The sequence below is a fragment of the Lepidochelys kempii genome, chromosome 11, assembly GCF_965140265.1.
Source record: "Lepidochelys kempii isolate rLepKem1 chromosome 11, rLepKem1.hap2, whole genome shotgun sequence".
Lineage (NCBI taxonomy): Eukaryota > Metazoa > Chordata > Testudines > Cheloniidae > Lepidochelys > Lepidochelys kempii.
This window is the reverse complement of record NC_133266.1, coordinates 40,171,692-40,188,796: the sequence shown is the minus strand read 5'-3', so window position 1 is coordinate 40,188,796 and position 17,105 is coordinate 40,171,692. Positions and strand designations below refer to the sequence as shown.

General features: G+C 38.2%; 1 protein-coding gene across 4 annotated transcripts in view; it reads left to right on the top strand.

The window, feature by feature from the left end:
* Positions 1-17,105, top strand: part of SLC25A12 (solute carrier family 25 member 12) — a 73,486-nt gene that overhangs the window by 42,856 nt on the left and 13,525 nt on the right. For 3 of the 4 annotated variants that reach the window (XM_073305821.1, XM_073305823.1, XM_073305820.1), the window contains exons 10-14: positions 1,021-1,105; positions 2,444-2,602; positions 6,839-6,891; positions 7,143-7,223; positions 16,433-16,573. In XM_073305821.1, coding sequence (XP_073161922.1) covers positions 1,021-1,105; positions 2,444-2,602; positions 6,839-6,891; positions 7,143-7,223; positions 16,433-16,573 — 519 coding nt within the window. The remainder of the gene's footprint in view (positions 1-1,020; positions 1,106-2,443; positions 2,603-6,838; positions 6,892-7,142; positions 7,224-16,432; positions 16,574-17,105) is intronic. The other variant, XM_073305822.1, reaches the window with a different exon arrangement.

The following is a 17,105-nucleotide window of genomic DNA, read 5'->3' as shown; positions in this document are numbered from 1 at the left end:
TATAAATATCACCCTTACTATGCCAGACCAGATATTTCCCTGACTTGAACACAGTTAATTCCCAATAATTTCCATTTGATCTCAATTCACAATTTTGAATCATTCACTTTTTTTGGAGTGGGAGGAGGGACTAGTCTTACTGCTATCTTCCTTTCCTTCTGTGTGCAATTCATCTTACACTCAATGAACAAACTCTCCTCTACCCCACTGATTTCTGTTTGGCCCAGTTTGCATACTTTACAGAATGCCTCATCGGTGCAAGTTAGACTAGCTTGCTAGTGGCACCTTTTTTCTAACTAGTCGACACCACAATATCAGTCTCTGTAGGCTTTTCCCCTTGCAGATGTACATTTGTTTAAGTCTATCATTGAAAAATTCCAAGGCCATGTACCGCTTTGTTACTCTAGCATATGTCAGTGAAATCTGAGGCTCATCATTATAACTTAAAACAAAAGTCAACCCTATAATTATAACTTATTAACCTCTCAGGGGTGTTATGAGGACTAGATCACTTTTTTCCTTGCTTTTGAGACTGTAAAGTGCTGTATGTGCTAAGTATGGATATCTAATGCATGTATAATGATAAAACATAGACTATATTGATGATGCTCTTGATCCTGTGAGGTGCTGAGCTCTGTCTCTGAGGTCCTCAAAGCTTATTGAAATCAGTGGGCGTAGAGGGCACTCCCCATCTCATAGAATCGAGCCCTACAGAAGGGAAAAATCATAAATTAAAAGCATCTCTGCATGCACCTTTCATATAAAGAAATAATTTTTCAAACTGTTTCTTTGGTCAGACAAGGAATATAGGAGGTAGAACTATATGAGAGATTTATTTGAAAATGTGCTATTTCTTTTATGCCAAAGGAGGATTATCCAGTCTTTTTTCCCTTGAACTAAAGCTGCTGTTCTGTCAAATTTTTTCTTTAATTTTACAAAAGCCAGTTCATAGGCTGCTTCAGTTTCTCACATGTTTTCCAAATCATGTCTCCCTTCTCCCCCCACCCTTCACCCCCCCAGCAATCTTACGGCGGTATGGGCAGGCCTATCTGGCTCCACGTAGCAGAGTCTGCTTACAGGTTCACTTTGGGCTCAGTTGCTGGAGGTGAGTGACATGTCTGTGTACTGTTTTCAAGGCTGGGTTAATGTAATATTATCTCACCAGACTAATGGAGATCATCTAAGGTGCAGTTCATTGTTTGAAAGGGTAAGAACTGGAGAGCTTTGTGAAGTGCTCTTTATTTTTACCTATGATCAGAAGACTTGGCAGAACATTGCAGTGGCAACTCTGGCTCCAGACAGTCTTCAAGGCAAAACGTTCATAATGACATTGGCTTTCTGCATGCAGTATTGCACCGCCATTGATTATACTTGGTGGGAGTGATACCAAAAACATAAGAACAAAATTGAGAGGGACAAAACTGAGGATTTTGCTATGTCTGTCTACATAATTATAAACAAACTTTTTCTTATTTTGTTAGCTTTTGTCAATTTTCCCCTTAAATATAGTTTTTGAATATTTTAACATGCCTTTAAAAAAAAATCCATGATCTACTGGTATCATAAGGTTTTGTCCTTCATTTTTTGTAATAGCGTTTGAAAGCTTTGTGTTTGTTAATTTCAGCGGCTTTTTGCTTAAGACATATTGTACGTTGGGGTGAAATTCAACCCCTTCTACTCCTACACAGCCTGAGTAAATGATCATTGTGCAGAGAACTACTCAAGGGTTGGGAGGGCCAGACTCCATCACACAACTTGCAGGAAGGGTTCAGAGAGCCACTGAACGTGTGCCCACCAGCCCTGCAGCAGAACAGGTGAAGTTACAGTGCATTCTGAGCTTTCTGCAGTCCTTACAACCTTTGGCAAATTTCAAGCAAGGAGAACAGATTATTTTACATATTCACTTTTCTATGGTTCTCATCACTATAATATCTGTGCACCTCACAAATACGAATATTTATTCTTACAACATCCTTGTGAGGTTGGGACGTATCCTGTCCATTTTACAGATGGGGAACTGAGGCATAGGGATTACACTCCTGATCCAGCAAAGACTGGCACATGTTTACTGTTTCACAATGTGAGTAGTCTCATTAACTTCAATTGGTACTATTCACAGTGTATACAGCCTTCTTATGTGGCATCTCCATTACTGGAGGATTGCAACCACAGTAGCCTATTCTGTACCATCCTGTGCTAATCTCTGTGTGGCTGAATAATTCTTTTGATCCACCAAGGATGCCACGTTGTCCATCCAAGATTTCTTTTTCTGCCTTGTGTTCTGCCATCAACTTTCCCTTGCCGTGCCCGTAAACATGAATTACCCTCTGAACCTCATGTTTCGGGTCACTGCTGTAGAAAACTAGTACTTTTTTTAACAGTCGATTGCAACATACACACCTGTGGTACTGTAGAAATAATGTTTTGTAATTTTTGCTTATAGCTGTGGGTGCCACTGCTGTGTACCCCATAGACCTGGTGAAGACACGAATGCAGAATCAGCGCTCTTCTGGTTCAGTTGTGGGAGAATTGATGTATAAAAACAGCTATGACTGTTTTAAAAAAGTTTTGCGTTATGAAGGCTTTTTTGGTCTTTACAGAGGTAAGTGAATAAATCAAAGGTATCTAGTAATTTTCTTCATCCAGTGCATCAACAGCCAACACCTTATGGGAACACCAAAAAAACTCTTGCTAATCAGAACAATTCTTCTATTTCACATAGCTGAACTGAGTATTTATCTTCCCTTGATCAGTGTCATTATAAACACTTGCTTGGAAAACAGGATCTTTGTTCCTCTAGTGCTATTTCATTGCTTGAAGTCCTAATTTTCTGGGGCATTATGGGTGCTGTGGACTTGATTGTTATCTTGCAAAAAAAGGATTGTGACTGTAGGTGGGAGATAAACAGCAGGAGCAGATGAGTGTCTAAGGAGCAAAGATCCTATTTTAATGCAAATATTTGTTAGAGAAGGATGAGAAATACATAATACAAGACAGAAACAGAATCATTTGAAATGTAATGTCTGAACTAAGGGTCAAATCCTGCTCATCATACTCAAGCAAGTAGTCTCATGCTTTTAATGGTTCTGTTCACATGAGTGATAAATGGGATTTGCTCCATGATTTGTAAATGTTTCCTTAGGAAAAACTAAACATCATTCGCTAGGTGAAGCCTTCCTTGTTTTTTGTTGCTGTCTACTATTGTATTAGTTCTAAAATATGAATATGTCTCATATTTTGTAAAATTGATTATCAGTGTAATACTGATTTTAAAGTCTAAGTTGAGAAATTAAAACTGCTTTTTATCAATCAGGTGCTTCAATATACCCAAATATAGGGGGTCCATCTCATGTTTTTAGCTCGGGCATATTCCGAAGGACTGTTACTATTTCACGTTATATGGTTGGGGCCCTTCTAACTGGTCACTTGCAATCTTTGTGTTTTAACCAACCTCTGTATTCTTATTTACCATTTGGTTTAACTTAATTGTGTTCACAAAAACTTTCTCCAGCTGCCATAGGAGTACTTCTTAAGTTGGTTCTTTTCCTTGGGGTGGAGTCCCTCACCTCCTTGATGCTCCCTGTCTGGGTCGTCTGCATTGTGCTGTGTCCATGGAGGCATTGGTAATCTTCCAATTTATTTAAGGGATAACCCCTGAGCAGTTTTTACACTAGAGAATCCAGTTAAAACGAGACTGCTCTGATTAAAGAGGTTTTAATAATCTCATTATTTGTGGTACGTAGTTAATGTTCGACTTTTACATTGTCTTTCTGGGGGCTTGCAATGAAAGTAACACAAAGGGAGGGATATATTAGGGATGATATAGTTAGTGTAGCACAGCTTTTGTTATGGCTCTTGCTAGTAATTTATCTTACTGGTAAATAGATTTGCTTTCCCGTGTTGCTAATTATTTCACAAGAACAATTTTACCCCTTAATTCATAATTTAAAATTTCACCTGAAACCCCATCACTTCTCTTCCTTTTCTAGTGTATTTCCTTTTCTAGTCAAATAGCTTTGCATTGGAGCTTTTGGCTTTGGTGCTGTCTGAGTTTTGATTGTTGCTAACAGTACCAATGTTGCCTCTTTTTGTAACCTTTGACAAGCACTTTGAAAGCAAAGACTCTCTCTACATGAATGATACACAATGTTTTACATTTTTAATGTATTGCTTAAAATAAACAGTGATCAAATTATTTTTAGGTCTGTTCTATACTTGTTTTTAATTAGATTGTATGGTCGTTTTTAGCATTTTTGTGTCCTTGAAAAACTTAAATCTGTGGAGAGTCTGATACTGAGTTCATAGCGCTAGATTGTTTCCACAACCATGCCAGACTGTCATAATTCAAATTATGTAGAAGTAGAAGTACAGAAACATTTATATTGCATTCACAGAAGAGATGCCCAGTGTATCTGTAGGTGGATTCTTGTGTGCATAAATGTGTTAATTTTAATTGTATTTAGACAGAATAGGACAGTGCAGACGTGACGTGTGTTTTTTACTACATAAATTACATAGAAATAAAGTGATCCCTTACAGGAATTCTTTATTTTTTATTAATATCTGTCATAAGGCTACTGGACTCTGCCACCCAACTCCAGAATTAACTCTGAAATGTTTTGTACGTTCCTCTGGCTGGAATCTCAGGCTCTCTGAAATATAGATTTATGGAGTGTGTGTGTGCATGTATTTAACAGCACATAAAAGGCAGTGGGAGGTGTGTCTTGTGGTGTTTTGTCTAGTAGGGTTTTTTTGTTTTTTGTTTTTTTAAACTGTGGGCACTGTAGAGCTGGATTTTCTTTTCACAGTGGATCAGAGATTCAGGCTGGGAGGGCAGTGTTTCTTTTTGTCATTGTCAACTTTTCTTTGTATGTAATAAGTACCTTTCCTCAGTGTAGTAAGCCTGTAAATTGCACAGAAAATACTGGGTTGGAAGAAAACAAGACATTGCATGTATTATTTGTTGATCTTTCTATGTAGGTACATGTTTTCTGTGGGTTCGGTTAGAGGAAGGTACTATGTGAATTAAATGGGCTAAGTGTGGTGGGGGATCTTTATACCTTCTTTATTATTTAAATAGCATAATATTTTCATAGATTTTTTTTCCCTGCCTTACCCTTGCAAGACAGTAGGAAACCTGTGGTTGTATTGTTTATTGTTGTTGTCTGATATCACCTATAACTGGTGGTCTGTTGTTCCGGCCGTTGAATGACAAAACTCTTGGCAGGTTAGCCTAATATTCGTTAAAGCTACAGTGATATCATCAAAGGGACAAATCAATACTTTAACAATTTGTAACCTTTTATTTATGCAGGTTTTGTAACATATATACTATACTGACATGATTATGCAGAAGATTTAGAATAAAAGTAACAGGAGCTGATCTAATCATGGATGTTAGGAAGTTAAGACTGCCATCTACTGATTTATTCTTTTAATCAGTCTGCTCCTAGAAACGTGTATGAGTAGGTCATGTGCTTTTGTCGTTGATTCGGTTTGACTGATAGTAGTATGTATGCAAGAATATTTGCAGGCTGTCTACAAACAAAACAAAACAAAAAAATGTCCGTCTCATCAGCCTCTCCAAGGTATGTTTTAGGGGTCCATCAACACACACACTTGACAGAATAGAAAACATTTATTAGTAGCAATTTTTAAAGTGCATGCTACCCTGTTGTACTGAAAGAATGGAAATCCTTTAAAGCCTTAGATAAGCTGTAGCCTCTAGCAAATTGAGCCCTGTGACTCCATATAGAAGTTAATTGTTAGTTTGTCTTAGGCAGCTGCTGCATGCCAAAATGTAGCCTGTAAACAACATTTTTAATGGTTTAAAAGCTAAAGTACTGCATGTGCCACCTCATGTGGTGCTTGAAGAGAAACTAGTGAATTCGAATTGAATGTTACTTACAACTAACTTTTTTCCCGAATGCTGATCCTCGATATCCATTCTAACTATGTAAGTTAAGTAATAGGAAAAAAAAGAAAACCATACATTTTGAGTAGTACGTTGTCATTTGGGCAAAGGAAACTTGTGTGTGTGTGTTTTGTGTTTTATTAAACAAGTCACCTAAGTAATGGCAACACTTGGCCGTGTGTAACGATGCTTTGCTTAGATGTCTAATACTGTCTCTTATTTCAGAGACAAGGTGGGTGAGGTAGTATCTTTTTATTGAAGCAAATTTGGTCGGTGCAAGAGACAAGCTTTCAAGCTTACACATTTTATTTATTTTATGTTGGGAATTTTGACATTTAACAGGTTGTTACCAAACTTGCTTTAGTTATCAAATAGCATGATTATGTGTTTAATGTGAATAAATTAAATCAGGTAGGGAACATCCTTCATCAAAAGTACAAGATAAACTTTTGTAGAGGAGAGATCCAAGCTCAGTCTGCTTTCAGTGTACTGCAAGGATGAAAATATTAGACAGACATTCTTCAGCCTCACTCTCTCATAGAGTAAATCATTCATTTGTATACTTCATGGGAGAGTGGTGCTGAGTAAGGAGGCTAAAATATTCATGAAAATGCTGAATGATCCATTGTGTAAACAAATATTCCAAGCCCCTCCCGTTTTTTACCCCTATTTCTGGTTTCACTTGATTATGGAAGGGGGATTCAATTATCCTTTATATTGCCAATTTCAGCAGAAGTATTAAGATGTTCAGTTGCATAAGTACACGTTCAGTAGCCAATGTTACAGCCAGCTCTACATGCAGAACTGGCATTGAGTTCAAAGGAAGTTCCACCTGTGGAGAGGCAGGAGTGTTGGGCTCTTATAAAAGTAATATTTTCTTTGATAGAAAAAAATGCTTCCTAATGATTTTCTCTATCTCTATAGGCTTGTTACCACAGCTTATAGGTGTTGCTCCAGAAAAGGCCATTAAGCTCACAGTAAGTTTCTCCATTTCTAAATTAATTCTGTCTCTTACTAATCTTTGTCTGATTTGTAGTAGTAAAAGACAAGTCTGTTTTCCTGGCATTCCCATGTTTGTAGAAGCAGCTGGGCTTTGTTTCCTTTAAATGCATGAATGATGAACACTTACTAGTGTTCCATTAAGTTTGGTTACAAATGTAATGTGTATTGATCAGAAAAGTTCAAGTAAAAAACTGTTTGTGATACATAAATTGTATATTTTTATTAGGTTAATGATTTTGTCAGAGACAAGTTCACTCAGAGAGATGGTTCCATTCCAGTATTTGCAGAGATCCTTGCTGGAAGTTGTGTAAGTATCAGTTCTGTGCTGTTCATACCTATGTTAAAAAAAAAAAAAGAGTGAGAGAATTCCCACCCTTGCACTGGCCAGTCAGAATAACAGATAAAGTATAATGTATATTCCATGACATCAGGCAAACCATCCTCTTCCACACAGAAACATGGGAAAAGTTACTGAAACTCTGTAGTTCTCCATGTGGAGTGCCCAAGCATTATCTACTTGTTTCAGTTCTGTGAGAAAGGGGCAGGAAATATAGAGTGATCCAGTTCCCTAAGATCTATTCACACCCCCTCTTCCAGTCTCATGAATCGTGGAGAGCAGCATGGAATTATGGCCCCTCTGTATTGCTCCTTGCTAACATATGAGATGTGCTGGCATTGCTGACCCAGCCAAAGCTGCTTGTTACGTCCATCCCTCTTCATTGTTACCTTCAGCTGCAGAGATAAAGTGAATACTGCTGTCAGCAACACTGATGCTGAGTGAATCTTATACTTTATAATTTGCCATGGAAGCCTGCTTTGTGGAGTGGCTGCTTATCACTGCTCCTATCTTTGACTGACCATACTTTCCCAGCTCAGTCAGACTGAGTCCCAGGATGTGGTGTTCATAGGAGGGGCTTCCGCAGTCTCAAAGAGAGGGTGCTCCTCCTCCCTTTCCATAGTTCTTGGCACATTTGGATGGTATTAATACTTTGCGTGAAGGGGACGAGATGGCTCACTGTCAGTCCTTGAGAATACAGTAGAGGGATCATCATCAACTTCCTTTGGTCCTCCCAGAAAAAGTCCCATAGAAGGGAGTTTAAAAACTGACTTGGACAGCCCAGTTCCTGCTGTAAATCTCAAAAGAGAATTAAACCTACGTCTTCACTTGGTATCTTCTGTTTAAAAACAGCAACGACAACAACTCTTAATATATTGTTTACATAAATGTAAGGAGATTGAATAACAGTATTTATTGGCTTTGAGCTAACAGCTCTGAGGGAGTTTGTTTAAATTCCTTTATACAAAGTTTTAGAGTTATTTTACTCCATCTTTTAACTAAAAGCAGCATGTAAAAGTAGTAAATATACAAATGGAATTTACGCTGGAAATGAAGTCTATAATTTGGTAGTTCTTTAAGCAATCTGTACTTGGTTTGCATTTTTAATGACAACAGACTTTGGTGTTTGTAACTTGGCTAATTTCATTTGTGGGATTTCACAACATTTGGTAACAGTGTAGAATGTTTAAAGCTGGTTAGGGATACTTTTGTAGCAGAGAACCCTAATAACTTCCAGCTGGAAGTTGGCAAGCTGGAATAAAACCTCCTCAGCTTGCCATACAACCTGGGGCAATAAGGTGGTTGACCTCTGCAAGATTTAAATTCAAAGAAGAAGCCCTGAAGGTAGGCTAATTATAGTTCTCCCTGATTAGATTTGGCAGTATGGTACATACCTGAGTCTTCACCTGTCAGTGTACAAAGTTTACTTTTATGGAAATGGGTAAAAGGAGTTGCAATATGTAGCTAGCAAAAATCAACCACAAACGCTAACCTTCTTCTCGAAGGCTCAGTTGTACAAACAGTATTTGCAGACTGTGTAATTCATTAGGTGTTTTTCTCTCCTGTGATGTGTTAAGTTAAAAATATTTGCAAGATATTTGTAATTTCCATCTGGCTGTGAAATCTGATCATCAGATTTACTATGTTTAGATCCTTTTGTACCAAAATGTTTCATACACAGTAAAACCTGCATTAAAGGCCATATCTTTTCTGGTAAGTAGTTCCCTATCTGAAGGATATTCTTTATCATATATGAAGAGGACATGTGAAAATTTGAGAGAATGTTTGATTTTCATATAAGTGTTCAAAAATTCAGATGCTCCTCTGAAATTGAGGACTCCCCATATTGCTATCCAAACACAACCCTCTCCTCCAATTGGCTGTATTCTCAGTAATTATTTTCTTGGGGGGCGGGCCATTGGCCTACTACTTCTCTCTGGTGTATTATGGTGTGTCTAGTAGTCCTGTTTCTCCCCTTTTGGCATCTGTAGGGGAAGATGGCATACCTATTCTGCCCCTCCATTCATTTTTAGGAGGTGCAGACAGCAGACCACTTGCCCTCACTTCAGCTACTTCAGAGACCACATTCTCTTCCTTGTAGCCTCTGTAGGTCACGTGATAGCTTACAAATGGGTGACTGCTCTGTTGCTTCATGTCATTTCAGCTTCTTTTATTCTTTTCACAAATACTAGTGTTGAATCTAGGACACACTGCTGGCAACTCATTAAAAGCTAAAGTAGAAAACTGACAGGATTAGGTGGTTGAAACAATGCCAGTTGATTGTCAGTGCTTCCCTCTACATGTTCAGTACCGTTTCCATATGGATCCTGTTCCAAGCAAGGTAGGGCAGGAGAATTCAAAGTGAGGCTATTGTGCTAGCTGAAAGTGGAACCCTGCTGGAGATGCTTCATGAATCCCATCCTGAACGTTGGTTCCCCACCCTCAATGTGGGTCAGCCTCTGTGCATGTCATCTGCTTTGGGGTACAGAGTGAAAAAGTTCTTCTCACTTCTGATGTTTACAAAGATGTCAGTTTACTGCAGAGTATTATCAAATGTGTTGCTGCCCAGCTGGTACAGGTCTGTCCTCAGTACCTAGGCTTAGTGAGGGCCAGGACATGGCAGGGTTTTCTCAGGACTGCTGTGAACAAATCTGCTGTGAACTCCTTTACTGAGGTGTGTCAGAGTCCCTCATTGTCTGTCTTTAGGACACATTGCAAATCCCACCTGGCTCTTTGGCGTACTGTTGACCATTTTGGGGACCCACCTTTCTCTCCCTGCCCATTAATCCATTTTTATTAATTGGGAGTGGGGGGTCGTTAGTGGGGCTGTTGGATTCTCTCCCATGCCAGACTTATTTGTGTTTTCAGGCTGTGTATTTGGGCTGGTGGGTTATTATTAAGTATTGTATTTTGTTTTTTATTGTATGACTCTTGAACACTTTGCTGATAGTTGCTTTATAAATGGATTAAATAAATAAAATTAATTAATTTCTGGAGACCTATAAGTTACAAGCTTTCCTCCTACTCAGCATCATGGGTTTTGCATTCAGATGAGAATGCTGTGAGAAAGCCCCATAAGCCTGTATAGTTAAATATTGTCTCTGAAACAATCAGTTCATCAGTCAGGAGGAGAGTCCATGTTAAGTCTGTAAAGCCGCATGCACGCCTATTGTGCTGTATAAATGCTTTGAAAGGACTTTCACAGCCTTTCAGAAACAATGTTCTGTGACTTCTAAAATTAAACAGGAAAAAGTTAATACCTCCTAAACAGTGTGGAGACAGTGCAATAGTAAAACTTGGGACAGGGATGCATCCAGTCCCAACTGGAGGAGATTTCTGATTTCTGCTGGAGGGAAGAGGAGGAGGATGTGGGGTGCAAGAGTCGCAGGAAACCCAAGGCCCAAATACTTCCTTTCAGGCAGATGTGGAGCTTCCACTAATGTTTGTAGCTGTCATATGCATGCATCCATCCAAAGGCCAAATATGACCCTAAAAATAATCTTTTTTTTAAACCATTTTGTGTGTTTTTAACTAAAAAACAAATATGATATTGTCTAGTCTCGAAACACTCCTTGGATTTTATTTCAAAAAAAGAATTATTACATTTTAATGACAGGTTTCAGAGGAACAGCCGTGTTAGTCTGTATTCGCAAAAAGAAAAGGAGTACTTGTGGCACCTTAGAGACTAACCAATTTATTTGAGCATGAGCTTTCGTGAGCTACAGCTCACTTCATCAGATGAAGTGAGCTGTAGCTCACGAAAGCTCATGCTCAAATAAATTGGTTAGTCTCTAAGGTGCCACAAGTACTCCTTTTCTTTTTACATTTTAATGGTTTTCTTATGTGCATTTCCTTCTAGCTTGTCAAGGTAGACATTTGTCAAATATTTTTTTAAAAACTAAAGAAGTTATAAAAAGTTTAAACAATTGTTTTTAATTATCAAAGAGGAAAAATGCAGGAAGTGTAGAATTAGAGATGATTGTTTACCTTTACTTGTGCTGTTGTATGTTTTTGCCTGTTGAAAGTACAAGGAGAGTTAAGGGCAAAGTCAGCTACGATTTGAAATTGCTTTGATTTCTGTTACAATCTTAAACATACGTATTTAAATGGAGAGGGGGTGTATTATTTAGCAATCCTGTAGTAGGGTTACTGTAGGTGTATGAACAATGAAAGCTCTGACTTGGGAGTGGAGTGCAAGTTCTTTAAATCAGACCACTTCATAAACATCAAAGAACATATTCTTATTTTAGTTGGTTGAGTGGGGAAATAGTTTTGGTCCAGGATGTGGCAGTTGCAAGGAGGAAGTAAACAAGGGCTTGGAGCAGACATCTCCCACTTTGTAGCGTATGCCTCTGGGGTGGAATTGGAAAGGGCAAGAGGTCTCATGTTGTAGGGTCATTTGTGTATTTCCTTCAGGCTTTGGCATGTCATGAGGTGTTTGCAGTGGGATCTCAAACTACGTCTTTTCTCTCATAACCTTTGCTGTCAATTGTAGTTCCTTCATTTGCTTCTTGTGGAGTTTTTATTTTACGTGACATTAAGGTTAAATAGAAGCTTTTATTATTGTTGTTTCTGATGTGTATGAATAACCTCCATTCAGAAATAAATTTGTCAACCTTTTTTTTTAACGTGTCTGTAATTTAGGTGCAAAAGGACAATTCTATTTTAAAAAGAAATAAATTTGAATATTAGTACTTGAATTTCCTTTGAGATATGTGTGTCTGTTTATATATACACACACACACTCTGTCACAAACACACAAAGAAATAAATAGAAATAGGACTATTTGAAAAAGGAAAAAAGAAGTACGAATATTTGCACAACCAATTTGCAAACAAATATTGAGGATTTACAAGCAGTGCCTGCACTCCACCAATTTCTTTCCATTAACACTTCCTTTCTATCTTTCTGCTTCTGCATTATCTTCAGTACTGTTCTCTATGCCTCATTTTACCTCCCTGATCCTATCCAATTTAGTCTCCCCTCTTCCTTATTCCTCAAAATCCTCTTCTTTTCATAATCTTTAAAACAAACAATACATTGATAAAAATAAATTAAAAAATTACAATACATACACTGCCAAAATGTTAACTTTTGCTTCCCATTTTCCGTAAATGTCCTCTGTTTTGCCTTCCCTCCTTCTTCTGTCATACTCATAAATGATATGTTCAAGGAACCAATCTGGCAAAACCCTGCTCATGCAAATAGTCCTATTGAATTCCGTGCAACTACTCACGTGAGTAAAGTTACTCACGTACCGAAGTGTTTGCAGTATCAGGTCTTGGATTGTAAGAACATTTTGGGAAAGTGTGGTGTCTTGTGGGGTATGTCTAAACTGTAGTAAGAGGTGTGATTGCAGCACACGCTGGCAAATGTGCGCTAGCTATAATTTAGCTATTATTGCTAAAAATAGTAGTGAAGCCAAGATGGCACAGACTGACAATGCGAGTATGTGTCTAGGGTCACCAGCATGCTTGTACAGCCCATGCTGAAGCCCGTGCCACCGCATCTTTGTGCTTTTTTTTTTAAGCCATTTTATGTAGATTTAAGCTAGCATGCAATGCAGACATAACCTTAGAGACCTGCAGAGGTCCAAGCACACCTATAACACTGAATGAAAAATAAAGCTGTGTTGAGAAATCAATGTTTGGGCAAGAGAATTTATTTTTAAAGAGCAGCATTTAAAATGAGTTTTAGTTGTGGTTGTAGTTATTATATTATTATATTTAAAATATTCTGAAACTTCTCAAGTCACCTTTGTGACAAGTGTGTCTGTTATTGGAGTCCGTCAGTATCTTGAATACTGTGCGCGCCAAATGTTAATGAGGTTGGTATGATTAATGCACTTTTCAAAATACTACTTTAATGATGACACACAAGCCCGCGCATGTTAGGGCTCCCCTAGTAGATGTGTTTTATGCAGCTATCTGTTCAGCAAAACACACATTTTTAATAGAAAATGGTTAAAGAGTTTTGTATGAATTAGAGTCCTATTTGTCCAACTCTGCCCCTTCAGAAGCAGGCTTTTGTTGGGATTTAACAGAGACCCAGCCACTTTTGCAGATAGAAAAAGAGAATGTTAATTACAGGAAGATTGGATTTTTTGTAGAAAATAGAAATGTTTATGAATTGGTCTGTTTGTGTTTCTCTGCCGTGTGTTAGGCAATGAGGGACAGTTATTTTGCCTGCCCTGCAGGACATTCTAATTTATAGCTGATTAAAAATAAAAACCAGAATTTCATACATGTATACACAGTATGTACATTTAATGAGCAGTTAACAAATTATTGTCTAGCAGAACTGAATTTCTGGTTTCAGCATCTAAATTTGTGGTTTCTTTGAGGATTGTTTTTGTGGTATATTGCATTATAATACAAGCATTCTGCCTAAGATTATTGCTACCACAATTATTGAAATAAATGAATGTAGGAAAATCATAAAGTTTTCAAATTGGTTTGATGTTTAATACAACATGAAGAAAAATGAATTAGGTGATTATTTAACAAAATTTGCCGGCTGGTAATTTTATAAAATTTGTTTAGATTGAAACTCTGAAATGTTTCTTCTGCAGGGCATCATCCATTGTTGTTTTATTGTTTTAAGTGCGTGTGAGGGGGAGAGAGACTGGAAGGAAGGAAACTAGGTCTGAAAAATGGCGTTGGACACTAGTGGCATTATTGCACTGAGACAACTTACTGTATATAGTTCATCACAGAGGAGCTGGGGTCAAATTGAGCTGGCCTGTAGGGGCTCAGCAAGTTGGCACTTTCCCTGATGGCTGCATCAAGTGTTCCAGAAAAAGAAAAATTGAAGACCTAACTCCTCTGTTTGAGAGAGATCCTTCAAAAAGTTATCCAGAGGTAAACCAGTATGATGATGACAAATGGGAAACTATGCCATTAAGATAAATGTGAACTGCCCTTATTTGGGTTCAGGGGTTTTGACTCAAAGCATAATGACCATTTAATTGTCAGGGTTGTCATTCTCCTTTATTGCAAACTTTGATCAGTAGAGAAATAATTTACAGTCGGTGCAGTCTGCAGTTGTGATCAGTGGAGAGTTGATGTTTGATTCCCTCTCCAAATAATAGAAGGGGTGAGAGATAAACTGGGGCTCTGCAGTGTTGTCCTGCCCCTGATTTGAAGTAGCCCAGATTTGCCAACTTTCACTCCATGTTGCATGGCCTTTTAATTACATCTGCCTTTGAAGAGAGGTAGGGAGATTGACATATAGGCCAATATATGGGTGTGTCTAGTTCTTAATTTGTAAAGAAATGATGTTGGGGCTCAAATAGAGGGTGCTGTACAGAGGACGCCATTTTGCGTGCTGCTCCCCTCGGCTGGCCTGACCTTGCACAGACAGTGCATGCGAGGTCATGTTGCACAGAAGATGATATTTTGTAGAGTATGCTGCTCCATCCCTGCCAGCATGACTACACATGACAGAAGAGGCTGAGCCCTGGCAAACCCCAACACAGATTTCAATTCTGGATATGTCGAGATTTGGTTATGAGCTACTGCTTGGCAGGAGGGGTGAGTTGGTTGAACTGCATATTTAGTTTAGTAATTTTAAATCATTGGTAGATGCTCAAAGCCTGGGTTTGGGTGCTTTGTAGGAGATAGGATAGCTGTCCGAAGAAGCAAGTTCCTGCATTTTTCCACTGTGCTCACAAAGTGGGAGTTGAATTCCTGGATGATAAAAAAGAAAGCTGTTTGGGGTAGTCTCCCTTTCCTTAGGTGATGTTTTTGACAGGTTGAAGTGAATGTAAAAGGGTATGAGGAAGGGATTCAGAGTTTTTAAAATGAGAGGAAAATGCTAATTAATATAAGGCTGGGCATGTTCAGTGCCACAAGTTTTAAATAGAATTTGTAAATGGTTTTAATTAAAAAATTAAAGAGGGGGAGAGGAAAGAAAGGAACATTGGGGTCGGCAGTAAAGACAAATTATCCGTTTTGTGAGGCACCATGCACTTTGCCAGAAGGGAAGGGTGGTACCTACAGCATACCAAAGAGAAGTCTAAACATGCTACTTGCAAGTACATTTACATGTTTCTTGAATAAACTGTCATGTTGAATCTCTCTAACATTTGAGATGCAGCTCTGTGAAAGTCTTAGGCTAAAATGCAGAATCTGTAGAACAGTTCATGCAGCAATATTAGATGGGAGAAACGAGAAAGATATGGTGCTTCTGCTTTGCTAATAAAGTAAAAACAATTTGCCAGCTATTAAATCTGTGTCATGCTCAGGTCAGAGAAATGGATGCCAGTCTGTATCTAGCTATCTATTTTCCTTTGTAACAAATTTGGAAATGTTGGTATGTCTATTGTTTAGATTTATTTATTTAATTTTCCAGATAGAACAATTAAAAGCTCCACACAAAAAATATGACCACTCTGCTGATTATTTAAAATTACAACCTCAAATATAAATTTCAGTCAGCTTACTTCCCGCAGGCAGCAGCACTAACTACAAATAACACCTCACCACATTGGCTGGTTTTCATTTATTGAACCCAACTATTCTACTGCATATCAAATACAACTGTACAAAATTTCATAACTTTCAGTTTTGTAGAGTTATGGCAACTAAAATATCCATTTTTCTGAGCTGTCACTGCATATTGTAAACTTCATACATATTCCTCTAATATTGATCAATTAAATTTCCCTTTTTAATATTTATTCTTCATCTCTGTGGCAAAACTGTACTTGCTATATACTCTACTTTAGTCTGTGAATGAGAGCAGTTTTCTTTTGTTCCTGTTTTCCTGAGCCTTGGACTGCAGAGCATTATGATTAACTTAACCTGATATCTAATATGGATGAAAGTTGATAAACTTCTAGGCAGTAATGTGGCTGTTTAGAAATATGGATGTCAGAGGGAGAAGAAAAATGGAATGATTGCTGTAATAGAAATCACAAATACATACAGAGCCATGGCAGTCTGCCTTTGTTTCTGTTTCAATTTACTTTAAAACGCACATGCTTTTATGCAGAAGAACGGGAGACTTCAGAACAGGGATTTTACTGAGTGTGTTCCATATTGCAGATACGTAATGTAATAGGGCTCTGTTTTCCCTCAGTGGGAGCCAAAGGTGCTCAGCACCTTGTAGGAGTGGACTCTTACTGGTGTGATATAATGATAGAATTCACTGTAACTCATTTTCTCTGGTCTTGCAGGCAGGATGTTCGCAGGTCATCTTCACTAATCCACTAGAGATTGTAAAGATTCGGTTGCAGGTAGCAGGAGAAATCGCTACAGGACCCAGAGTCAGTGCCCTTACTGTTCTAAAAGAACTGGGAATTTTTGGTCTTTATAAGGTATGTATTTGGGCATTCCTGGCACACCACTTTTAAACCATTTTATGCTAAATTTAAAAGAACTTTTAAAACAAAAACATTGCTGAAAAACAAAAATCTTTTCAAATTTAAAAATAATCTCTTCCTGCAGGGCAGCCACATGGTAGAAAAGTGGGGTGGGGGGGGGAAACATTTAGCCCTGGTCTACATTAGAGTTAGTTTAATGTAGGACAGCTTACATCGACTTAAATCTGTAAGTGTCTACAGTAAAATGCAGCTGCCACTGATGTAACTTCCCCACTACACCAACTTAATAACTCCACCTCCATGAGAGGTGTAGTACTTAAGTCAATGTAATTAGGTCGACGCAGTGTGTTGTTGCATTAACTGTTGCTGCCTTTCAGGAGCCATCCCACAGTGCCCCACCCTGACAGTTAAATTGATTCCACCGCTCCTGTTGAGGATGCGCACTACCAACACAAGGATTGTAGGGTTGACATGCAAAAGCAGTTTATTTACTGCAGTGGCTGTATGTCAACATAACTTAGGGCTT